At 51.1% G+C, this 22,894-nt stretch overlaps 11 protein-coding genes across 11 annotated transcripts; 6 read left to right on the forward strand and 5 right to left on the reverse strand.

Annotated features, from left to right (window-relative positions):
* Positions 1–456: 456 nt before the first annotated feature.
* N7468_005968 (putative MFS transporter) lies at positions 457–2,345 on the forward strand (the record flags this gene model as incomplete). Its single annotated transcript, XM_058475264.1, has 3 exons — positions 457–1,291; positions 1,352–1,607; positions 1,682–2,345. 3 exons carry the CDS (start codon positions 457–459, stop codon positions 2,343–2,345), a joined length of 1,755 nt encoding a protein of 584 aa, XP_058331004.1.
* A 288-nt stretch (positions 2,346–2,633) lies between these two features.
* Positions 2,634–4,387, forward strand: N7468_005969 (uncharacterized protein; the record flags this gene model as incomplete). Its single annotated transcript, XM_058475265.1, has 3 exons — positions 2,634–2,783; positions 2,910–3,178; positions 3,535–4,387. The coding sequence occupies 3 exons, from the start codon at positions 2,634–2,636 to the stop codon at positions 4,385–4,387; spliced, it is 1,272 nt and encodes a 423-aa protein (XP_058331005.1).
* A 371-nt stretch (positions 4,388–4,758) lies between these two features.
* N7468_005970 (putative C6 transcription factor) lies at positions 4,759–7,112 on the forward strand (the record flags this gene model as incomplete). Its single annotated transcript, XM_058475266.1, has 3 exons — positions 4,759–4,778; positions 5,104–5,782; positions 5,895–7,112. The coding sequence occupies 3 exons, from the start codon at positions 4,759–4,761 to the stop codon at positions 7,110–7,112; spliced, it is 1,917 nt and encodes a 638-aa protein (XP_058331006.1).
* A 19-nt stretch (positions 7,113–7,131) lies between these two features.
* Positions 7,132–9,239, reverse strand: N7468_005971 (fungal specific transcription factor domain-containing protein; the record flags this gene model as incomplete). Its single annotated transcript, XM_058475267.1, has 5 exons — positions 7,132–7,409; positions 7,464–7,664; positions 7,715–8,391; positions 8,450–8,642; positions 8,696–9,239. 5 exons carry the CDS (start codon positions 9,237–9,239, stop codon positions 7,132–7,134), a joined length of 1,893 nt encoding a protein of 630 aa, XP_058331007.1.
* A 1,783-nt stretch (positions 9,240–11,022) lies between these two features.
* N7468_005972 (basic helix-loop-helix domain-containing protein) lies at positions 11,023–11,975 on the forward strand (the record flags this gene model as incomplete). The annotated part of the gene is made up of 2 exons (XM_058475268.1): positions 11,023–11,056; positions 11,104–11,975. The coding sequence occupies 2 exons, from the start codon at positions 11,023–11,025 to the stop codon at positions 11,973–11,975; spliced, it is 906 nt and encodes a 301-aa protein (XP_058331008.1).
* A 1,108-nt stretch (positions 11,976–13,083) lies between these two features.
* N7468_005973 (uncharacterized protein) lies at positions 13,084–14,351 on the reverse strand (the record flags this gene model as incomplete). The annotated part of the gene is made up of 3 exons (XM_058475269.1): positions 13,084–13,324; positions 13,386–14,152; positions 14,226–14,351. 3 exons carry the CDS (start codon positions 14,349–14,351, stop codon positions 13,084–13,086), a joined length of 1,134 nt encoding a protein of 377 aa, XP_058331009.1.
* A 309-nt stretch (positions 14,352–14,660) lies between these two features.
* N7468_005974 (uncharacterized protein) lies at positions 14,661–15,501 on the forward strand (the record flags this gene model as incomplete). The annotated part of the gene is made up of 3 exons (XM_058475270.1): positions 14,661–14,908; positions 14,983–15,107; positions 15,176–15,501. 3 exons carry the CDS (start codon positions 14,661–14,663, stop codon positions 15,499–15,501), a joined length of 699 nt encoding a protein of 232 aa, XP_058331010.1.
* Positions 15,502–15,626: 125 nt separating this feature from the next.
* On the reverse strand, positions 15,627–16,570 carry N7468_005975 (uncharacterized protein; the record flags this gene model as incomplete). Its single annotated transcript, XM_058475271.1, has 2 exons — positions 15,627–16,241; positions 16,361–16,570. The coding sequence occupies 2 exons, from the start codon at positions 16,568–16,570 to the stop codon at positions 15,627–15,629; spliced, it is 825 nt and encodes a 274-aa protein (XP_058331011.1).
* Positions 16,571–17,546: 976 nt separating this feature from the next.
* On the reverse strand, positions 17,547–18,487 carry N7468_005976 (copper chaperone CCS1; the record flags this gene model as incomplete). Its single annotated transcript, XM_058475272.1, has 4 exons — positions 17,547–18,067; positions 18,137–18,271; positions 18,336–18,408; positions 18,470–18,487. The coding sequence occupies 4 exons, from the start codon at positions 18,485–18,487 to the stop codon at positions 17,547–17,549; spliced, it is 747 nt and encodes a 248-aa protein (XP_058331012.1).
* A 297-nt stretch (positions 18,488–18,784) lies between these two features.
* N7468_005977 (uncharacterized protein) lies at positions 18,785–20,269 on the forward strand (the record flags this gene model as incomplete). The annotated part of the gene is made up of 2 exons (XM_058475273.1): positions 18,785–19,335; positions 19,408–20,269. The coding sequence occupies 2 exons, from the start codon at positions 18,785–18,787 to the stop codon at positions 20,267–20,269; spliced, it is 1,413 nt and encodes a 470-aa protein (XP_058331013.1).
* A 269-nt stretch (positions 20,270–20,538) lies between these two features.
* On the reverse strand, positions 20,539–22,638 carry N7468_005978 (uncharacterized protein; the record flags this gene model as incomplete). Its single annotated transcript, XM_058475274.1, has 2 exons — positions 20,539–21,051; positions 21,100–22,638. 2 exons carry the CDS (start codon positions 22,636–22,638, stop codon positions 20,539–20,541), a joined length of 2,052 nt encoding a protein of 683 aa, XP_058331014.1.
* Positions 22,639–22,894: the final 256 nt, after the last annotated feature.

A 22,894-nucleotide genomic window follows, 5' to 3' on the forward strand; every position in this document is an offset into this window, starting at 1 on the left:
TAAGTTGATTCGCAGTGGCGAGTGCCCCCTGACTAATATCGGGGCTATCCGAACTCGGGGTCGGATGTCCGACACCGAGGATCCACCCACTCCAGACGCGGAATTGCCCGCGACAAAGAACGGCTGCAGTCCACCGGTGAGGAAACAGGTTGAGATGAAAGGCCATTTCTGGCCCCATCGGGGTCAATCCGACTGCAGTTACAGACCAGTGCGGTGCTGGCTTCCAATCGAAGGAAACGGTTTCTTGCCGACATGCCGGATAGCGCTAACTGCATCTCTTCCAGAGGGGGGAAATTTCCAGTCATTTCCAGTCTCTCGAAGTCCAATTTGGGCAACTTTCAATCGTTTTTCCTGAGCTTTCAGCCACATCAAATGCGGGGGTAAATTTGCTCTACCCGTGACGAAAACACTAGATCGTGTGCCTTATCACGGTGTCATACATCGCTTCAGATAATCATGGCCGGAGACCGCCAAAGAGCGGCCGAAAAGGCGCTCCATGACCAGACTAACATCCTTCCATTTGCCCAGCTTATGGTGGTCTTCACAAGTCTGGCTATCTCGCTGTTGATCGTCATGATCGATCAGAACGGTATCAGCGTCACGCTACCTACCGTGGCCCGCAAGTTAGACGCCGAAAACACGATATCCTGGGCTGGGACCTCGTCTCTTATCGCCAATACGACTTTCACCGTGCTGTACGGCCGACTATCAGATATCTTCGGCCGCAAGATCGTCTACGTATCGGCTTTAATACTGCTCTGCATTACAGATCTGTGCTGTGGTCTTGCGGTCAGCCCGGCCATGTTCTATATCTTTCGAGGTTTGGCTGGGATTGCAGGCGGCGGTGTGACTTCTCTCACCATGATCATCGTCAGCGACATCGTTACGCTAGAGCAGCGCGGGAAGTACCAGGGCATTCTGGGTGCGGCTCTGGGCCTTGGGAATGTCATTGGTCCTTTCATTGCGGCCGCGTTTATCATGCGCTCCACGTGGCGTGGCTTCTTCTGGCTGCTTTCCCCGCTGGCCGCTTGCTCAGCTGTTGTGGGGATTTTCCTGATCCCGAAGACAAAACAAAAGAGTTCCTTCCTCGTCAATGTGCGTCGGATTGACTGGTGGGGCGTGCTGGCTTCGTCGGTGGGTGTGATCTTTTTGTTGATTCCTGTCTCTGGCGGCGGTGCATACTTCCAGTGGCAGTCACCAATGGTTATTAGTATGCTTGCGATCGGAGGAGTGTCGTTGATTGCATTTTTCTTTATCGAATGGAAAGTGGCTTCGTTGCCGATGCTGCCAAGTAAGCAGTCTCTTGTCAAGGTTCTTCATCGCTGTCTGAGATGGTACTAATCCCACCCAGTGGCCTTCTTCAAAAACCCTGTCCTTTCGGCATTATTTGTTCAAAGCTTTTTTCTTGGGGCAGTTTACCAAGTGTACTTGTATTATCTGCCCCTTTACTACCAGAATGGTCGTGGCTGGTCACCTATTGCTTCCGCCGCCATGACAGCGCCCATGGTTTGCTGCCAATCGATTGCCTCGATCTGCTCTGGGCAGTATATCTCGCGAATGAAGCGATATGGCGAGATTATTTGGGTTGGCTTTGGTCTTTGGACATTGTAGGTTCAGACTGGAAGCTTCACGTGGCTTTACGAAGGAGATAAGAAAGAAAACATTACTAATTGTCTTCCAGGGCGGCTGGCCTAATGCTACTATTCGGCCCTCACACTCACCCTGCGATCATCGCTGTTATCGTCGCGATCTCCGGCCTGGGCACCGGTTTTACCTTCCAGCCCACCCTCGTCGCCATGCAGGCCCACTGCACCAAAGCCCAACGCGCAGTCTGCATATCGAACCGAAATTTCTTCCGGTGTATGGGCGGAGCAGTTGGTCTTGCCGTCGCAGCTGCATTGCTACAAGCAACACTCCGCTCGCATCTACCCAGCGAGCTGTCCTATCTTGCCAAATCTACGTACTCGCTCCCTGATAAATCCAGCGTCAGCCCGGAGCAATGGTCGCAAATCCTGGACTCTTATTCGAAGGCTTCCCACTCCGTGTTCATTCTCCAAGTCCCGCTGATCGGGATCTGCTTCTTGGCCTGCGTCTTCATCCGTGACCGTGGGCTGGAGCGCCCTAAGGATGCTGACGAGATTGAAGAGGAGAAGCGGAAGGCTGAGCAGGCTGCTAGAGATGCGGAGGCTGCTCTGCAGGAGGCTGATCGGCCGTCGATGCAGGATGAAAAGGACATGAAGCAGGAGACTCGTCATTCTTCTTCTACACTTGTCGATTCTTCCATGTCTCCCTCCCGAATGGAGCCGGAACTTGCTGGTCTGGAGGAGAGCAAAAGTGAAGCGTAGGTGGGGATGACGGTGGGGATGACGATGGGGATGATCGCATTTGCATACGTTTTTCTGGGATGCGTACCGGCGTTTTGATTGTGCATCAGTGAATGAATATTCAAAAGCATAGAGAGTAAAAAAGCTATTATTGAAAATAGGTCCTTCCATATTGATAATATCGAAGCTGCTGTGGAATTCATGTTTTATCCTCCACTGCAAGTTGATACTAAGACGAGTAGAAGGCCGGATTTCATAATCCTTGGGTATCATCATGACTTGATCGATTGACGATCTATTTCCAACCCAATGGTGATACCCCTGCAATCGGGATCTTCCGCCGGCTCGAGAGACAACCGGCTTGGCTTCAAACACCTTCAAACACCGTCAAACACCGAGCTCTTTAGCTGCGATCTGCTGTTTGCGGGTGATCGACCTGGCGCTGAGTACCCGAGATTGGTAAGCGTCTGAGATCTTGACGCTCCCTTGACGAGTAGCATATAACAACTTGGACCGTGGGGAATCATGTCCCATTCCATTGTTCTGTGCCTTCCTTGTATGCGTTCGGGCGTTCTCCAAGACAAGTATGGAGGACGGATTTCATGTTTCCCCAATGTCATTTCCCCGGGAGATCGCTATGCTCTTTACCATATGCTCTGCCAGGGGATGGTACAAGCTTCGCTGGCGCAAAGCTTCCTCCCAAATCGAGTGATTGGCGAGTCATTCGGAGCGAAGTCGGTCGATACTGCATGGTACCCAGCCGCATACGGTATGACTTCGGGGGCTTTCATGCTCGCCTCTGGCCGTCTGGGTGATATAGTGGGTCACAAGCGCCTGTTCGTGGTAGCTTGGATGTGGTTCTCTCTTTGGAGTCTCCTGGCGGGTATCTCGGTATACAGCGACTCGCAGGTCTTTTTTTGACATCTGCAGAGCTTTCCAGGGCACTGCAGCAGCGGCCTTAGTTCCCAGTGCCCTTGCCCTTCTCGGTTCAATCTACAAGCCTGGCTTCAGGAAGAACTTGGCTTTCTCGTTGTATGGATCGGGTGCACCGATTGGTTTTACCCTAGGGGCCGTCTTCTCGGCATTACTTGCGCAGTTGGAGAGCTGGCCATGGGCGTATTACATCACTGCCATAGCCTGTGCTGTTTATAGCATCTTATCGATCATCGCGATTCCAGATTTGGGGGAGAAGGCTGAGTCGGGCCAGGAGAGCTTTGATTATTTGGGGACTTTCGTCATCATTGCCGGTGAGTGCCCCCTGCTTCGCTGCGACCTGTTTTCACAGGCTGATTGAGATACAAGGGCTGCTTCTCTTCAATTTTGCCTGGAATAGGGCCCCTGAGACGGGCTGGGGTGATGCACAATGCATCGCCACGCTCATTATCGGCCTGATTCTCATTCTTGCCTTTTTCGCCATTGAGAAACGAGCTTCACAGCCGATCATCCCCGTGACCGAAATCGACCGGAATGCGTTATGGGTTCTGTTAATCGAAGCCCTTGGGTGGTCGTCCTTTGGAATCTTGATCTTCTACTCCATTAACTTCGTCATTCGCGTTCGCGGCGATACCATGCTATCAGCCGCGGCCCAGTTGGTACCAGTGCCACTGACTGGACTCGCCGCTACTCTTCTAACTGCGTTCCTTCTCAATAAAGGAGCCAGTGCCCCGATGATTCTTGCATTTTCCCTTCTCTGGTTCTGTGTGGGTAATATTATCTTGGCTACTATGGAGGTGCACCACTCTTACTGGCTTGATATCTTCTGGGTATGGGCGCTCAGCCCCTTGGGAATGGACATGAGCTTTCCGGCAGGAACACTTCTCCTCAGCAGTCTGCTTCCACGAGATCGCCAAGGGATTGCAGCAAGCTTGATTGCGACCGTCGTTTACTATTCGCAAAGCCTGGGGCTGGGAATAGCTGGAGTTGTGGAAGTCATGGTAGCCCATGGCTCCGAGATGAAGGGTTATCGTGGGGCCTGGTACCTTGGAATAGGCTTGAGTGGCTTTGGTCTCATAGTAAGCACGGCCTATGCGATATATCACGCAGCGGCCAAGCGAGCGACTTGAATTGGAGAAAGTCAAGCAAGGTATTGTTCTCGAGAGCCCTTAGACGGAGGAGGGGAACCCAACAAAAATCTACTGTTATTCTTGTCTTGGCCATTTTGCAGAAAGTAGGATTTAGCTATCAGTTAAGACACTGAAAATAGCGAGATTTCTATTTTTTGCAGGGGCAGGGGTGGGAGGGGTTGTAAGACTAGCGTAAGTAGACACAAGGCGTCCCAGCGGCTTTAACACTTACGGAGCGTCGCATCTCCGAGCCTTGGCATTTCCAAGCTCCGCCGTTTTACTTCCACTTCATCTTTCTCGATCCAATTATGCGCCCCCGCACATGGGCCATGAGCTTGCCAGAAAAGCCTTAGATCACCCTTTGTTCTACCATGATTTATAATGTATGCAGGTAAGACCAACCCGGACTCGCGGCAGACCAGCCCGGCATCCCGGGAGTACAACCCCCGAAAACGAGGGCGCACGGCGTGTACTCGCTGCAAGAGGAGGAAGCAGAAGGTGAGCCCATCGGCAAGCACATACTCAGGCACAACCTGACCACGTATCCGTATCAGTGCGACAATGAATATCCTACGTGCTCCAACTGCCAAAAGGCGGGCGTGGCATGCGACAAGTCCAGCGTGAGAGAAGACTCAGACCAGCAGAATGAGTAAGTCTCCAATTGTAGATGATTTGCCATTCGCAGAAGGGTCTCATATAAGCAACAGGTACACAAGGGCGTTGGAAGAACGAGTGGCCTTCCTCGAAGACCGACTGAGCCGTCCCGAGCCATCCACCAACCAATCTGCTTCTGTTCCCCATGCTCCGGCCTCGATCTGGTCGCAGCAGGATGGGCAGGCAACCCCACAGCCCGCGCCATCAGGACTCGAGACGAATCCAGTCGGCGAGATTGTTGGACTCCTCGCCTTGAGTTCCTCCGAGGCTCCAGCTTATGTCGGCTCCAGCTCCGGTCTGGCCTTGGCGGCTAACCTGGGCGAAATGGTCCAGGGGAGCGTGTGGAATCAGTTCATTTCTCGAATGGGCCCAAACGCGACGCGAAACTCTACGACCTGTTACACAGCAGGGGTGGCCCCGGGGCAGCCGGGGCAGCAGCCTGGACTTGGGCTGACAAGGGAAGTTCGCGACAGCTCTAGGCCTATTGACCCTCCGAATGATGAGCTCAGTACAAAGCTCATTCAAACGTATTTGCAAAGACTGCATTTGCGGTACCCGTTTCTCAACCGTAAAGTCATCTGGCAACTCCACGACATGAGATGGAAACTTGCGAAAATAAAACGCGAGGAACTCACCAAGGCCGATCGGTTCTCAATCTTCAAGCTCAACTTGATTTATGCTATTGGAACTACACTGCTTCAACTGAGTGATAGCAAGGCGTATGCCTATGCACCTGCCGAGGTATTCTATTTACTTGCCATCCTTCCCTCCCCCCCTTCCCTTCGCTGGTTGCTGACCTTGGTTCTAGCGATATTATGCTACTGCGCTGCAATACGTCCCCACGATGTGCGAGGCCCGCTCTTTAGAAAACATAGAAGCGATGATTCTTCTCGTTGTGTACCATCTGCGCACCGCTACAAGTCATGGAATGTGGTATATGATCGGACTTGCAATGCGTACTGCCATCGACCTTGGGCTCCACCGGAAAGCGAACGAGATTAACATGGACCCTTTCTCGGCTCAAATGCGCCGCAGGCTGTTCTGGACGGTCTATTACCTCGAGAGAGGAGTATCGGTGTCCCTCGGACGCCCTTTCAGCATTTCCGATCGCAATATCGATTTGGACTTGCCATTCGATGTGGATGATGACGTCGAAGATCCGACCACGATCACAACATCGCCAGTCCCAAACCAGAGCACAACACTCACATTCGCCATCTATATGTTCAAGCTTCGTCGGATTGACTCTAGGATTCAGCATAAGATTTATCGCGCCGACCGTCCTTTGTCGTCGTTGCGCCCCAAGATGGATCCATTATACCTCGAACTCGAGCAATGGAAAGAGTCCGCGCTGCTGCGATTCAGCGGGTCTGATCTGGATTACCCTATACTACACTATAACAGGGCCGTCCGGCTTTTGATCCAGCCATTCCTGCCTCTTCTCCCCATCTCAGACCCATACTACCACATCTGTGTTCGGGCAGCGGGTGAAATCTGTCAATCTCATAAAAGACTACATCAGACGCTTGAATATGGACACTCGTTCTTGGCAGTGCAGACGGTTTTCATGGCTGGCATTACTCTGCTTTACGCATTATGGACTCATACCGAGCAGGTCTGGAATGTGAGCATGAGCAACGACATCCGCGCCTGTTCTACCGTTTTATTCGTCATGGGCGAACGAGCCGCGTGGGTAAAAAAGTACCGCGACGCGTTCGAGCTCCTCGTAAACGCCGCCATGGAGAAACTGCAAGGGAACGAAACAGCCCGTAATGCCGGTATGGCGGAACTGATGACGGCCCAGCATGGCATTCCTGCCGGTGGACCCTCTGATATGGCAGGCGGAGATAAAGGTTCACAGCCAAATCCCACTGGACTGGCACCTGAAGATATCAGTGCCGCCTATGCAACTGGCGATGCAGATCATGCTGTAAGAATGGCACTGCAGCTAGCGCCTTGGATCGATCAAGACGAAAGTGATCCGCTTTGGATGCCGGACTTCGAAACACTGGAGAACCTGTCGGGAACATTCTGGACCCACGCGGACACGACCTTGTTCGATACTCTATGATGTAGCAACGAGGTGGAAATTACTCTGATACGTCGGGGAGATCGGGAAACCAGCTCGCGAGGTCGGGCACGTCGAATCTACCCAAGAAACCGAATTCCTCTTGCCGCATGTCCATTTCATCTAGACTCATGAACGGGTTCATGGGTCGACCGCCAACATCGGAGTCTTGCATATTTTGGGATTCTGGCAGATTCACGGTGATTTCGGCGGGGTCAGCAGTCCGGTCTCTGGGCTGCATGCGATGTCTTTGACTTGGAGTTCCGGGCGGGTGCTCTCCGCTATCCCAAACATCTAGCTCTAGATATTAGCGGCTGTAGTTTAGACGCTTGGGAAAGGGCAAGGAAAACATACTGGTATAGTTCTGTATAATGTGCTGGTGTGTCACCTGGAGAAACTGCAGGGAGTTGCGAGCAGATAAACTGAATGCGGCCATGTGGGTAAGGACCTCCTCACACTTGCGCCATGTTTCTGCGATGACTTGGGTGTCTATTTGCTTCAGGATAGAGCGGCAGGAATATGACATGATGAGTACGAAGCCGGCAGTGGATGTATCTGCATTGCGTAAGTTCTTGGACGGCTAGTAACGGTCTGGTTATACTTACAGAATCCATTATACCACCACGCATCGGTGTGGGATGTGAGATAAGTCTCGTGCATGAGCGAGACAAGGTCGATAGCGGCGTTCACGCATGCCGCTGCACAGTTGACCAAGATAGAATCGTAAATGAAATTCTTCTTGGTGCGGGAGGTCTGCTGTGAAGATGTGCTGGGGGCTTTCGTAGGTCCGGTCCGCTCCTCCGAACAGAGCTGGGTAAACATGGGACGGTACAACAGGAGTCGAAGGTGAATGAATCTGGCACGGAGCACGTTTCGCTGTCGGCGGAATACTGGTAGCTGATACTCAGCATCGGATGGGTCAGAGTTAGTCCAATTGAGGACAGATGGGACATTCGCTTCAAAATTAGCGAGCTTATTGTCGAGCTCCATGACAACATCTAAACTGGTAGGTGAGGTTTCTTGGATAGGTGGGGTGCGGTTATGGTGTGAGCGACCTCGCCAGGCATTATAGACATCGGCGAGGATCGACTCGAGAATAGTATAGAGTTCAATTGTCGAAGCATAGAATATTGTCTGGCCTTGGCTATGGTCACATGGCTGCTCGCTAAGTGCGCAAGGATCCTCAGACTGGGATTTAGGACGCATTGCTGGAAGCGGGACTGCATGGACAGGAGATATGTGAGATGTCATGCTGGGTCTGCCATAAGTCATGCTCACAATCCTGTTTTCGATTAGTCAAATTCGTCGTGGCACAACTTCTGGCCGGTGGTAATGCTCACATATCCATCATGACGCAGCCATACCAGGTCCGACGTCTAATCTCCTGCTCGAGAGGCTTATGATTCCGCTGGGCAGTTGCTTCATGTAAGCCAAGGCCCTGAGCCACTCGACAAGCAAGACCGATGGCATTCCAACAACGGTTCGAATAGGGGGTACTTTGAAGCAGCAACGCAATAATCAAAAGAGTTTGCACTACCCCGATTGTAGACGTATCTAATAGGTCAAGGCCGACAAAGCGCTTAGACCGAAGGAAAAGGAATACGCTTGAGCTTCGCGCTCTCGTATTGGAATATCTGAGAAGTGGCAACCAAGGGCGAAAATTGCATTCAGAGCACAATGAAAGACAATCGACTGAGGCCCAGAATCATATGAGCCTCCAAGCCCAATATTCAGTTCTGGTAGTTCTGTTCTAGGCCATTTTGCTGCTCCCCAGAGGCTTTCATATGCCTGTTCAAAGCTTGGACGATGAAAGAAGGGATATAGACAGTAGAACCTTTCCCAGAAGCACTCGAGCAAATGGTCTGCTAGGTTCCGGGGAGGAAGCGAAAAGTCATTGAATTGGAATTCCGAATTTGCAGCACTCGGGTTCAGATCTCGCCACAGGCCCGAGTCAAACGATGGAGCACTGGGATTCGAGTTATCTGCGTTTTTCAATGCTTGCATGTACGATCGAATAGGCATCGAGTCCCTCGCTAATCGCATGAAGGACGCTGCGGATGAGTTCCCATAATATTGCTCGCTAGGTGAGTTGACGCCCTCCCCATCATCGGCTGCAGAAATTGCGCCCATTGCCGTAACATGACCATGGGATGCAAGAGGAGAAGACTGGATGCCCTTGGGTCCGAAATGCGCATGCGATGAATGATCCGCTGCAGAAGCATCTCGGGCGTTTGGCAAAGGTGACTGAATATATGGCTGAGAATTTCTGTGCCATGGTGATCTGTTGGAGTTAGGTGGCGCCGAAACGATCTGCTGTAACGTCGTAGAGCTCAATCCTAGCAGACCCTCGGCAGCGACAGAGGTATTTGATTCGTTAATGGTGGGCTCAGTATTTGCTTCCCCCCGGGGGTCTCTTTTGCAGAGCCTTCTCCATCATGAGAGATCTCGGATAAGTGGGTAGGCGGGCATGCTATTCCATTCCGGCTGCAAGTCTCTTCGAGCTTGCGGATCCTATCATGTAGAACCTTCAGATATGCATCATTACTGGCAGACCGAGCATTTTCGATTTTGTACACACATCGGTCAATTTTATAAGACCTCCTGGAACATGGCCCACAGATTGGTTTCACTCCGTCACATCGAACCTTTTTCTCGCGGCAAGAATCGCAAGCAAGAGCGATTTTCCGGCGATGCGGAGTATCGCGCTTTGACCGATTGGGGCTTTTGGGCGACATCCTGGATATTAGCCTTTCGAATTCTTGAGAGAGAGCTCAGATTAACCATGCTGCATGTTCTCTTTAAGAGCCCTGGAACAAACAGCAAGACGTGAGGATTTGGATATCAAGATGAGCAGGAGTCGTGGCTGGTACCACGATGCCCGGAAGTAATATTATCCGGGGCTTGGCTGTCCGCGTGGTTATGGACTACGTGCAAGGAGTCTGGCTTCTGTTTCCTTACAGTCGAGATCACTTTGAATCGAGCTCCATCCATATGGGAAAGCCCCCTACATTTCTCGCCGACATTCAGATAGCTACTAGTCCAATTACAAGAATTCCTAGAGGGAAAACGGGACGTCCCTCTTTCACCACGTGGTCCAGCATTACGAGTAGGAATCGTGGACAAAGAATGTTATAAACCGGGGTATAAGTCTATTCTTCTGCAGGTTCGATCAACTAGTATTAATAGATGTTGAGGCCAGATATATCAGCATCAGCTGATTTTGCCTACCTGTAGACTGACGCTGCTTGGCTACCACGTGTGTGGCTTCAATTGGGATTCGCTTGCAAATTGGACACTAAGAGACTACACCTACGGAGGCCCGTGCTACTAATAAGCGGGGAAATTGTCCCCCCTTCCCCGCTTAAGCTCTAATATGCCGCCTGGTATTCGGTTACCAGATCAGGGTCGACCGTGGCGTCGTCTATTTCAAAAACATTACTGGCCCACCGCCGGAATAGACCCGGAGGGCATCAGATGGACAGACATTCACTGTTAGAAGATGCGAAATTTTCTCAATTTTCATGTCAGGTAGGTATTGTGAATTGAGTAGAGGAACCAGCTTTCTCTGGTGCACAGTTTCACGAAGTGAACGAGGACTAGCCACGGCATCCAAGAGGAATTAGTGACCTCGGTCGATCATGGAACAAACCCGAGTATGAGCACGTGATGAGAACAAGATGCGCGCATCCTGCAAATCAGCCACTCACAGTATTCAGTCATTTGGCAGTCTACTAATTAGCTTTGGACTTTCGAGACTCACGCGACCTTGTCCCTTTCACAATATTAATACCATGGAACCAGATTTTGAACTGTTGGGGGCCGTACGAGCATTCGGGATTGACCCGGTGGCTTTGATTCATGTTCGGGTCCAACCCGGGCGTTGGGACCTAGACCCTCGCAACTCCAGATAAAAATGGCAGTGATCTACGATTTGGGAGCAATTTCTAGTAAGTATCTAGGCTGCATTTATTTGACATCATACCACTTGCTCCAGGTGCCGTTGTTATTAGTATAGGGCTCCGGAATGGCTCCGAAACCTGGGGGATCGGTGCCTTTCATGACTCCAGGCCGATCACCCTGAACGTAACATTCTTAAACACTCAGCACCTCTCTTTTGTATCTAGCTACTCTGCGCATACAGGAAATATGTTAGCCAAATCAGGCTCCGCAACTGAGCATAAACAGCAGATCCATTATACTCCGCACCGACAGAAAAGAAAGTCCCCTTTTCAGCCAGGCCAGCCAGGAGAGAGCGGCTTACAGTGGGGGTCTGACCCGAGTTTCTGCTATCATGGATTCTCCGGCCCTATCGGAACATGGACGGAAGAACGACTCTTGCGAGACCTCATGCGCAATATGGCCTTCATGTGGTGTGGAAGGAATATCGACCAGCACATGTATAACCATTTAAGCTATATTCAAGGGAGACCTGTTGAGACACAGGACCAGACATCCAACCAGGCCAACGAACAGTCATTTCTGCATTTTGGCACAAGTCAGATGACTATGACTTCTCCTTCCCATTCTGCGTCACCATCCCAGTCCACGGAAGATGATGAAACCAAAGCGGTGACAACACCCAACAAGAAGCGAAAATGTGTGCAGAAGCCTGGGCAGGCGCTTTGCCATTGCCGCTCGGAAAAGAAAAGGAGAGAGATTGTCAGTCAAGGGTATAAAGACCTGTCAAATCTTGTGCCGGGTCTTGAAACGCAAAATTTTACGAGAAAATATATCTTGGATGAGACGGCAAAATATATCGAAAAGCTATTGCGAGGGAACAACGATCTCCGGGAGCAAATAGCGGCTCTTGACAAATTGAATAATTCAGAGAGTCCTATCGAACATTTCAAAATGGAGTCAGGCTAAAAGACTGGATGCTGTTCGGACCATGCAGAGCTATGGAGTTCGTCGGATCCGGGGCTCCTTTATGTTCAATGACCTGTTGTGTTTGGGATACGGAGTTGTTACTATTATCATTTGGTGTTAAGTTTTTGATGGTCTACGACTCGGCTTGAATCATACGCCGGTCTATCATATCCTGTGCGTGCCTGCGAATTGCTTGTCTGGAGGAAAACTGTAAGGATGGTTGCTAGTGTCCTGGCTTGTCTCTGTTGCCAGTGCCTATCCGCGACGTTAATGTTGAATGAGACACAGTGGTGCTAGTACCTCTAAGATTTGGTTAGATACAATATCGAAATAAAAAAAAGAGTCAGAACTGTTGCCTGAGGACAACGAACTTGAAGGAGCTAGCGTAGGTAAAATCAGTCAGATTTATATAGATATTCTTGAGTAGGTTGCACATAATGCCAGCCAACTATGCTCAATTAGTGATCCTAATATCCGTTCTATAGGTATTGATACAGCAAAAATATCTGGCCGAGTGGGCCTGCTCTTAGACCATCATGTCCCCTACGTTGAGGCAACCATACTCGATAACAGTGGATCGCCACTGCATCTGGCACCGTGGCTCAGAGCTCCCTGTCCAATATAGCAAGGTGCCTGGAAACTGAGTACTAGTAGGCCTGCTCGCTTGTCTGGCAAACATCTACGATCTCACTTATACCACGGAATTGTCCTAAATAATATGATTTAATTTCCAACACCAAACCCGGCCTCGAGCTACCAGATTTTGATACTGCCCAGCGTGCCCTTGCAATGCCAAGCAGCCGCTTTCAAAGAGTAAAATGTTGCATCCACTTCCAATTTGAATCAGGGCCAAACCATTCACTTCCAAAGCATGTGCCTTGCCATGTTCTAGTGTACACTATTGACGGTCTCCGCAATCCCTTGCTTGAGCGTGACGCGTTGCTAGTGCCCTTTAAACGCGAAGCCCTAGAATACGTACGAAAAATATTGCAAATTACCGAAATTGCGGCAGCAGAAACGTTCCAAAGGCCTTTTATCCAACGATGAACTCCAGATTCATGCTGTATAATGCATTGCGCTGTGTATACATATATAGTGTGTTACAGGGTCAAAATATCAAATCCCAGACCACCAGCCACGTACATAGGCCGACAGTACCCCAAAACACTGCTTGTGCTGTGCTTCGTCGCTCTGTCGCCCTCTTGAGCTCCTTATTTCCACGGCTGACGTTCGTCTGGGTCATTTCAGCATCGCTGACCAGTTGCGAGATATACTCCTCTTGGGTAGAGAGATGAGAGACCAGAGTCTCTTGCAGCGAGGAGATTTCCAACAAAGACTTTTCCGCATTTCTGCGAGATGAAACGTCAGCTACCTGTAAGAACACATCCAGGACTGGAAATAGAAACATACTGGACTTTGCCTAAAGTATCCTCGTAATGGCGTAGCATGGTATCGTTCTCTTCAGCAAATAGCTGCAATTGCTCGGCCGAGAGCTGCGATTCGATTTGCGCCGAGTCGGCCTCACTCAGAACTGCCGCATCGGGCGTTGATAAATCTGGCGATGTCCACTGGGGATGCCCGCTAGGGGCACGATGCTCTGTAGGCACACTCCCGCTTCCTTGGGCAGCAGAGCCCGCGGTGCCGGCAGCCTTATATAAAACACTCTTCTCTTTTTCGCGTATACGCTCAATTCTTTTCTCAACCATCGATCGTTGCGCACTAGCTGCGCCCTCGAGGCCACGCCTCAAGAACCATAGTATTGCCTCGCGGACGGTACGAATTGTGCGCGAGGTCTCTTCTGCGCTTATTTGCTCTTCCGATTTCCCAGTATTATTGGTGTCGCCTTCAGATAAAGCACCTGAACCGCCAGCCCAGCGAAACAGAAGAGCACCTGCGATACTGTGGCCATATCGTTTGCGAAGGATTGCGGCCTCGGTGTCTTGACGGAGGGACTCGGCAGATGAAAGATTTGAAATCGAGGCTGAGAGATCCCGAAGAAGAAGTGCTGTTGAAGAGTCTACAGAATCGCGCTCTGCGTCTGTGAGATGGGACTGGGCTGAAGAGGGTGTGTTATTCTTGGTGGAGCTCCCGCCTCGGCGTTGTGAGGGTGCTGTTGTGGAGAGGTAGGCATGACGAATGGACTGGAGGTACTGCAAAAGAGAGTGAATGTGGGAGTTCTAATGAGCACCGGTAGTTAGCATCAAATCAGGCAGGTCCATTTCAAGCCTCAGCTTGAACATGTAGACTGACAATTCGGTACGCCTCCTTCAGGAACTCATCAGCGGTCTCGACACTCGTCGGTCGGGGCTGAGTAGGAATCGGCGCAGCATTTCGAGAGACCAGCAGCTGGTTGAATGTCGGTGCTAAATTGGTCATTGTGCGGGCCTTGGGGGGACCTCGAAAGTTGCGAGAAGATCGTTGGAAGGCGTACAGGACAATTGGATATCACGTGTTGTGGGGGGGGTTGTGGTTATGGCCTACGGCGGCTCTGGTCCAAAGCGCTTCGTAGTCACTCTCGCGCCCTGGGCAGGGATCTAAATTTCGCCGGGGGGGCCAATTTAAACCGCGTCAGGCCATTTCTTTCTCCTTTTCTCCGCTCGCCTATGCGACCAACGATGGCAGCCTCGATGCTTTCGCTGCCCACCGTGTCCACATACATCCAAACCCCTGATGTCTTTGCCCGCGATGGCTGAGATTTATAATACGGACCGCTTCGCCGAGCTCTATTACCCTTCTAACACCGCCGACCTCCTGCACCTAGGCCTTGCTGCACGCTTTGTAGCCACCCTCTTCGAGTCCAACCAGATCACCTATGCCTTCATTGGCGGGTGGGCCGTATACCTGCGCGGTGGAGGCCGCCGCACCCAGGACATTGACATTACCGTTGACGACTCAATGGACCATGTCAAAGAGATTTTGACCATGCAGCCTCGGTATTGAATGATCTGTTTCGTATTCGTGTTGATATATATGGCGTTTGCACGAATGCGTTGTTAATCCGTCCTAGGATCCATTTCCCGGCTGTCCACGGACCGACAGCGGTCCAAATATTCATCGACACCGGCCAGAGTGTGGACGGGGAATTCCCCGAGGTTCCCGATCTCGCAGTGAGCATGGATATCGTCATTAGTGGTGAGTTGGTTTTTTTTTTCTGAGGTTATTCCCAGACAATTCTAGAGGAACTAACCGTTGTCACGCAGGTAACCTGGGCACGCCGGAAGATCTCCGGTCCTCGCGCGAACCAATAAACCCCCACAGACCAACACCTCTTGGATCCCCCGTATTAGTACTTGGATTGGTGTTCCAAATATATGCGAAGCTCGACGCGTTCTCCCGACGCGGCGAGCAGGATAGCAAGGACTTTATGGACCTCGAGTTCCTCTTTATGCAATATGCGACGGATATCCCCGCATTTTGTGACTACTATGATGTGGATCACCGGCGCTATTTCTGGGTACAGTATGCGTCCAAATACGTCGCTTTTCCCGATCAAGTCGAAAGTATGCGCAATCTGCTTGGCTTATGATTCTGTTCTTTCTTTCTTTATTTTTTTTTTATTTTCTTCTTTTTTCTCTCTGCCAGGCACTTTTCTCTGGGATATCTCACATTGAGAAGTAATTATAATTATCTACACTATGTCACATTTCGAGGTTAGCTTGATATCAGCTTCTTTGTCCAGGGATCGGGCGAGCCTTTCAGCCGGAACCGCGTATCGAATAGCGATTCGGGCGTTGTCCAGCCTAATCTTGCTTTCTTGCTTCGCACTCTTGACTCCCATTTTTCCTGCCGACTGATGGTTGATGTTGGGTAGTAGTGAACGAACATCCACCCTCTTCCCCGGGCGGCTTCTGCAGCGGCGACGTTCATTGTCTGCGTCCACTTCAGGTCATTGGTTCCATCCAATTGTAAGTTCCTGGTTCCCCATTCTTCCGACACATTGCTCCCATCGACGCAATCGCACAGCGACACATCATCGTTCATATCCAAGAAGCTCTGCAAGAGGACAGGTAGAGTGGGGTAGGGGATCCCATTGAGACTGCGCTGTATAGAGAAGGGACCGTAGGGAATATGGACGTGGTATGCGGGCACGAGGAGGAAATAGAAGTGGACGCCATTCCCTTTGAAGCGGTGGTATGTATGACTGAGGGAGAAAGGTTGAGGGATAGGGATGGAGGGCACGGGATGGACCCTGTGCGCCATGGAACCAGTGCTGAGAAGATTGGCGGCTTCGACCACCTTGTCATCGGGAACGCAGAGATCCCATTCCTGCTCCTGAATTAGCTCTCTCAACTCCCAACACAAGGACCCGGCGGACGAAAGGAAATTTTTCTCCAGAAGGCGGAGCTCCCATCTGGTGAGGGCAGTATCGTAGAATCAGCACGTACATCTCGCACTCGCCCAGCGCCGTAGAAAATTAGCGCCGAGACGCCAACTATACAGCACTCGATTCCATTTCTCTCGAGGAAACGGATCACCTCGAGAATCTCGAGAATGCCGTGTCCGCCATAAGACGGGACCTCGTCGGGGGAGTAAGATGAACCGCTCTCCACAGGGTCGGACGGAACTGGCGTAGGATGAAAGTTAGGAGCTAACATATCGGATGAGGCCGTGAGAGGACCTGCATCATTGCAGTTTGTATTGGAATCCGTAGTTGAAGACCGAGATTCGCGGGGAACCGGAGGGTCCATTCATATGTCTCCCCACGTGACTCTCTTAGTAACGGCACGTTTTAAGGTCTGGATGGATCGATCGAATCGGTCTTCTGCATAATCCGGGCTTCAAGATCTCGCGGAGGGAACTTGAGAAACGCGTAATTTCCAGGGCTCCCCTTGAACCGGGCCCCGGAATTCTTCGATTCTTTGTAGCCAGTTGCCCTTTGGAATCCCCCATCCTGCCGTCCGGAAAGGGCCCTGAAGCTGACACTACTTCCCGCCCATGTGTCTCAACCAGTAGATCGGATGTGGGGCATTGAGATGATTCGTCCTCATGGTCGATCGCCAATCCACGATCCCTGGTCTTCGGGTCTTCGGTTTTCCGGGGTGCCGGATTGGAGTCGGCCCTGCCTCATAATCGTATTCGAGGATGATTCTTGAAGTACGGAGCGACGATCTCGTTGGGGTGTTCCGGTACTTCATATGAGCTCTAGAATTTGCCTGCGGAGATGGCGATACAATACGAACGCATGGTCCTCTATACCCCGTTCTCTCATGCATGCAGCTCTCTTTTATATGAGCTATCGTCTATAATGCGGCATTTGAATATCGCGAGCATTATCATCGAAATGTGTGAAACTTGCAGACGCCAGCTGAATCCTGCACTTGGGACAGTCTCTAACCAATGGAAAGGTCACCGTGTAAATCACATCGAACATGCAGATCTCGGCTACGTGGGGTTTCTGCAGTGGCTGTAAACTAATGTTGGAGGCCCCCCTCTACACCAAATGCACCCACTGGCAGGAACTAGTCGGGCTGATCATAGCCCTATGGTAGAGCTCGTTATGCGGGATCATAGTTGTGATTGCCAAGTCTCTCTGTCTCTTCATGCTTTTTACTATTGTACACCAATCCCAGCTCAAACCATACCTAGACTGACCTGCTCCTGTCGCTCTTGCCAAACATTCTTCCCCGAACATGAACAGACCATCTTATCGTTATCCCACACCCCAGCACTCCGTGCAATTACTCCCACCAACGTATTACTGTCTTCTCGCTTGAAAGGACCTTCCTTGCTATTTGCAACCACCATACTCCGGCCAATCAGTTCCCAAACTGCCACAGGGCGGTCGAAGAAAACATTGCCGCGGCCTTTTTCGTTTACATCAATCGTACCAAAGATTCCGCGAGGCTCTTTCTGGGGAGCTTCTGCTCCAAAAACCTTTGCCTTCAGCGATTCCCAGACACCGCCCGTGGACGCTGCGCCTTGTGAGATATCTCCCGCTTCACGGATGGTCGCCCAGTACTTTCCTGGTGCTATTCCGTTTATCGTAAGGTCAACGAGGGTAACGTTCGAGGACACCTGGACCATGCGAGCAAGGCCTCGGATCTTATTTGAGACGGCGTTCGAGTGAGTTTCGAGGATGCAGACCGCCGAGTCTGTGCAGGAGATTCATGTTAGTCGCTTTCGCTCCGTAACCTCAAGTCTTCGTCTGGGTCGCAGCGTACTGTTTGTGGATCCACTACCTCGGAGGATCGCATCGCGGCCGGTGTCTTGAATAGCGGAAACAATGGAACTCGGGGGCGCAGTGCCTTCGATAAAGACTAACTGGTCCTTCAGATTCGCATCTATCTTGGTAATACCTACAGGTTGAGGAATATTAGACTAGGGCAAAAGATAGCATGCCATTGCATGACCGGGCCATACCTTCGAGCTTGGAAAGAGACTTCGAGATGTCCTTCACACAGCCCTCGCAGCTCATTGGGACCGAAAAGGTCGTCTGTAGAGATACATAAGCCACCGGATCACTCCAAGTTCTGTTACAGTCAAGCGAGACCAACCTGGAACGGTTCAATCATGGCGGGGGGTTAGGCCGATGCCGGGAGCGAAACAACACAACGTCGGTAGGTTGAGGTTGAAGTATTTATATGTAAAGAAATTGTCGGATATTTTTGCGCGTAATGCAAATATCAGAAGTAAACGAAAGCGCTGGACGGGGAAAATGCGAAAGATCCAAAGAGTGCAGGGCGGGGCCGGTTTGGATTTCAAAGCGCTCCAGCTCGGCCCCGTTTCCATCCCCAGAGGAACGTCATTCCGCCTTCTCCTGGCGCAAAATTGCCCGCTCCTTGTCCCACCCTTGCTCTGGCCATCTCACCATGTCGGCCTCAAAGTCGCGCTGGGCAGATGACGATCCAGAGACAGAAGCGATCATCGCCCAGCAAAAGCGTGAGAAGGAGGAAAAGCGCCGCGCCAAGGCAGAGAAACAACGCCAGCTAGAAGAGTCCCGCAAAGCTCAGGCGGCAGCAAAACACAATGACGCGACACCAAACCCCAGTGGAGACAAAGAACCCCCGATGAAACGGCGGAGACTGTCCAACGAGCCCATGGACGCAGAAGTCGGGCAAGACCAGGAGAAGGTGAAGAAAGAAACAACATTGTTGCGGTTCCCCGTACGAGGATGGGAGACTTGTAGGCATGTGGATAATTTCGAACGATTGAACCACATCGAGGAAGGATCGTATGGATGGGTTTCACGCGCCAAGGATATCACCACCGGCGAGATCGTCGCGCTGAAGAAGTTGAAGCTCGAGAGCTCGCCGGACGGGTTCCCTGTGACAGGTCTGCGGGAAATTCAAACTCTTTTGGAGGCGCGTCATTCGAATGTAGTTTACCTCCGGGAGGTGGTGATGGGGAACAAAATGGATGAGTAAGTTGTGCTGCCCAGCATCCAGTGATGGATTTGGATCAGCCGATGAACAAAGCTAAAGATGCTCTCAAGCGTGTTTTTAGTGATGGATTTCTTCGAACACGACCTTAAAACCCTGCTCGACGAGATGCGCGAGCCATTCCTCCCATCAGAGATCAAAACACTTCTTCAGCAGGTCATGGGCGGCCTCGAATTCCTCCACTCGCAATGGATCATGCACCGCGACCTGAAAACCTCCAACCTCCTAATGAACAACCGCGGTGAAATCAAAATCGCCGACTTTGGCATGGCCCGCTACTACGGCGACCCTCCACCGAAGCTTACCCAATTAGTCGTGACCCTCTGGTACCGATCTCCAGAGCTGCTACTCGGAGCTGAGAAATATGGCCCGGAGATCGATATATGGAGCATTGGCTGTATATTCGGCGAAATGCTCACCAAAGAGCCTCTGCTGCAAGGCAAGAACGAAGTCGACCAGGTCACCAAGATCTTTGCCCTTACCGGCCCACCAAATTCCACGATCTGGCCAGGATTTCGCTCCTTGCCCAATGCCAAATCTCTGAAGATCCCTTCATCCTCCACATCGGCGTCCAGCAACCCGCCTCTCCTGCCTCGCTCAAAATTTCCATTTCTTACTAATGCAGGCCTGGGGCTAATTTCTGATCTGTTGGCGCTGAATCCGGCTTCGCGGCCTACGGCGCGAGAGTGTCTTTCGCATCCCTATTTCCGTGAAGATCCTCGACCAAAGCCCAAGGAAATGTTCCCGACCTTTCCCTCGAAGGCTGGTATGGAAAAACGAAGGCGCCACCATACGCCAGAAGCACCAAAGCGCGGACAGGAGGCGCCAGAGCTGGACTTTGCTAGTGCTTTTGGCTGTGCCCCTGGTGAAGATTCTGGTGTGGCCGGGGCCGGATTTACACTTCGCCTAGGCTAGATGAATTGTGTATAAGACATCCCCACCTGGACGAGGACACTATTTTGGAGCTAGATCTTTCCAATGGAGACAGGTGTAATCAATTCATTAAGTTGGAATTTAAGAATACCGTATTAGCAACGACATCGAGAAACGAAACATGCAGTCCTCGCCTAGGTCTTGCGAATGACCCAAGCCTTCCGTGAATGCAAACGAATAGAACAGGATGAAAAGCCAAAACGACTCCAATAACCCGGTGATCATGATCGCTACATGTCCGGCTGGGCTGACTATCGATGGACACCATCGCTCGACTCACTTCCGTCTCTTTCAGTCATCGACTGTATTATGTTGGAGATCGGCCGCGGGCGCGCCCACAAAGAGGGGGGCCTCGTAGTTTCAGGTCTTCCAGTGGACGACGTACGATCCAGCCCAGGCCCGCTGTGAATGCTGCCATCACCGGTCATGATCACATGGGGATCCTCTACCTTGACGAATTGACCACCTTGGTCAGGATAAATGCCGCTGGTTTTGCCATCCACCATATAGAACTCATCTCGGAGAAAGTTTGAGAACAGAATCTCCTCATCAATAGGAGAGTCCAGAGGCGACCACAAGGCACTGCTGGGCGAGGTCATAGCCCCATACGTAAATTCTGAATCACAGGGTGAGACAGGTGATGTGGCTAGTTGCCAGCTCGTAGTGAATGTGTATGGCTCTCTTGCAGACGGCTGTTGACGAGAGACCAAAGAGAGTCGACTAGGCCGTCTCCAGCTGCCCAAGCCATTTCTGTTGGCAATTTCCTGTTCCAAAATTAGTAATTTATGCGCGGCCGGTAAGTCTCTTCTTACGCTTCTGGGAGATATGTGGAGACCAAATGAATGATTGGACTCTGGACGCTGCACATCTTCCATCGCTGCTGACCGTGCACGCTCAAGGCCCAGTGCTAAGCTCTCGTTCGAGGCTGATGAAGGGTCAGACGCTTCACCAAGTATCGGAGGAGAGAGCCCAAGAACCCGCTGCTCAGGCATCTGCAGCACAGTGATGGGGCTGGGCTCCGGGTGGCGGCTACTATGTATGTCTATGAAAGCCTCAAGTAAATCGCCTGCAGGCCCCTGGCTGGGACTCTGTTCTCGTTTCCATTGGTCCACCAACTCTTGATATAAAGCAGGGAAGGCGATCTTCACTTCAACGGACCTTCCCTCGGAATCCTCGTGTCTACACCGAAGGTCCTCAGATACCGGTAGATTTTCAGGTACCTGCAGATGCTCTTGAGAGACGAATGCCCCGGAGAGTATAACATTGGGATCGCGATAGTGGGGTGTATTGGACGAAATAGTGCTCAATGCTTCCTGCTTTGAAAATGCCAAAGATCCCCTCTCATGGCCGCATGGCAGACCGTCGTATTCGAACAGCTGTTTGTCTCGAGACTTGATCCAAGCTATTTTGTTTTCCTTCCATTGCTCACGATAGACAGAACCATCATCGTACATGGTGATTTCTTGAGGCTCACGCGGTACAGCAGCCTTCTCAGATGTGCGCATGTCGGGTTCAAACCCTTCTATCGTATTATCACTTGGTGCTTTCAGCACCGTCTTCTTTCCGCATTCTGTTGATGAGTCGGAATGAGTTATTTGAATCATCATATTCTCGGGGTTGCAATCGGCTCGATACCCATGATTAGATTCCATCTCCCACACCCGAGAAGCAGTGTTCAAGCGATGGCGATTTCCCCCTGGTATATACTCCGGCGCTTCGTCTGGCCCAAGCAAAGTATAGTTATAACTTCCCAGTTGCTCTGGAGCTGAGACAATGCTTGCCAGCGGGGCGAAAGCAGCTACCCGCATCAAAGCCTCCATGCTAGCCTCGTGGTCAGGATTAGGAAGTGTATTCGTTCGGTAGAGATCCACCCCAAAGGCCAAATCTTCCTCTGTGCTCATACTAGATATTCCTGGCCTCGAGAATTCAGTTTCGTCGCCAGTCGCCCGCGTGCGACTGGAACGGTGGAACCAGCCTGCCGTGATAGCCAGAAGCCCTGATCGAGCCTTGTGTAGCGATCGCAGTGGGAAATTCTGCTCACGCGGTTGTTTCTGCGAGTCCGAGGACGAAGAATGACTCTCACGCTGGTTCCTATCATGCTCCAAGAAAGGATTGTGTCGTGGATCATTTGGATTGAAGATGGGATAGTTGTATCGCTCTAGGCAAGTTGGCGCCACCTCTACCTCCGGTGGATCGATAACTCTAGTTCTTTTAGTGGTCTCTTTCAGAAAAATTTGACATTTTTGTCTCCTCACCTCTGTCTTCTCGCTCGTGAGCGGAGTGATAGACTCAGTGAAAAGGGGACGACGATATCGCGTGATGGGGTGATCTTCGTCCTTGTTCAAATCCATCTTAAGTGGTGGGAAACAAAGGCAGGAACTGTGGTATGTAGAGTGTTGAGAAAATTTGATAAAGAGGGCTTGTATGGTGAAATACACACAATGAATTGTCTTAAAAGAAAGCTGGGCTCAGATGTGCACTGGAACGCGAATGCCCATCGCTCCTTCCAATTTAAGATGGGGAAGGGTCGATTTACAAGATCCCATGTTGTTTAACCCTCATCTATTACAATGACATGTACTATTTGATACAGTGTGACTTCGGGTT

This window comes from Penicillium chermesinum, assembly GCF_028974085.1.
Source record: "Penicillium chermesinum strain IBT 19713 chromosome Unknown utg000004l:1.0-3345178.0:1.0-3348027.0, whole genome shotgun sequence".
In the NCBI taxonomy this organism is placed as follows: Eukaryota; Fungi; Ascomycota; class Eurotiomycetes; order Eurotiales; family Aspergillaceae; genus Penicillium; species Penicillium chermesinum.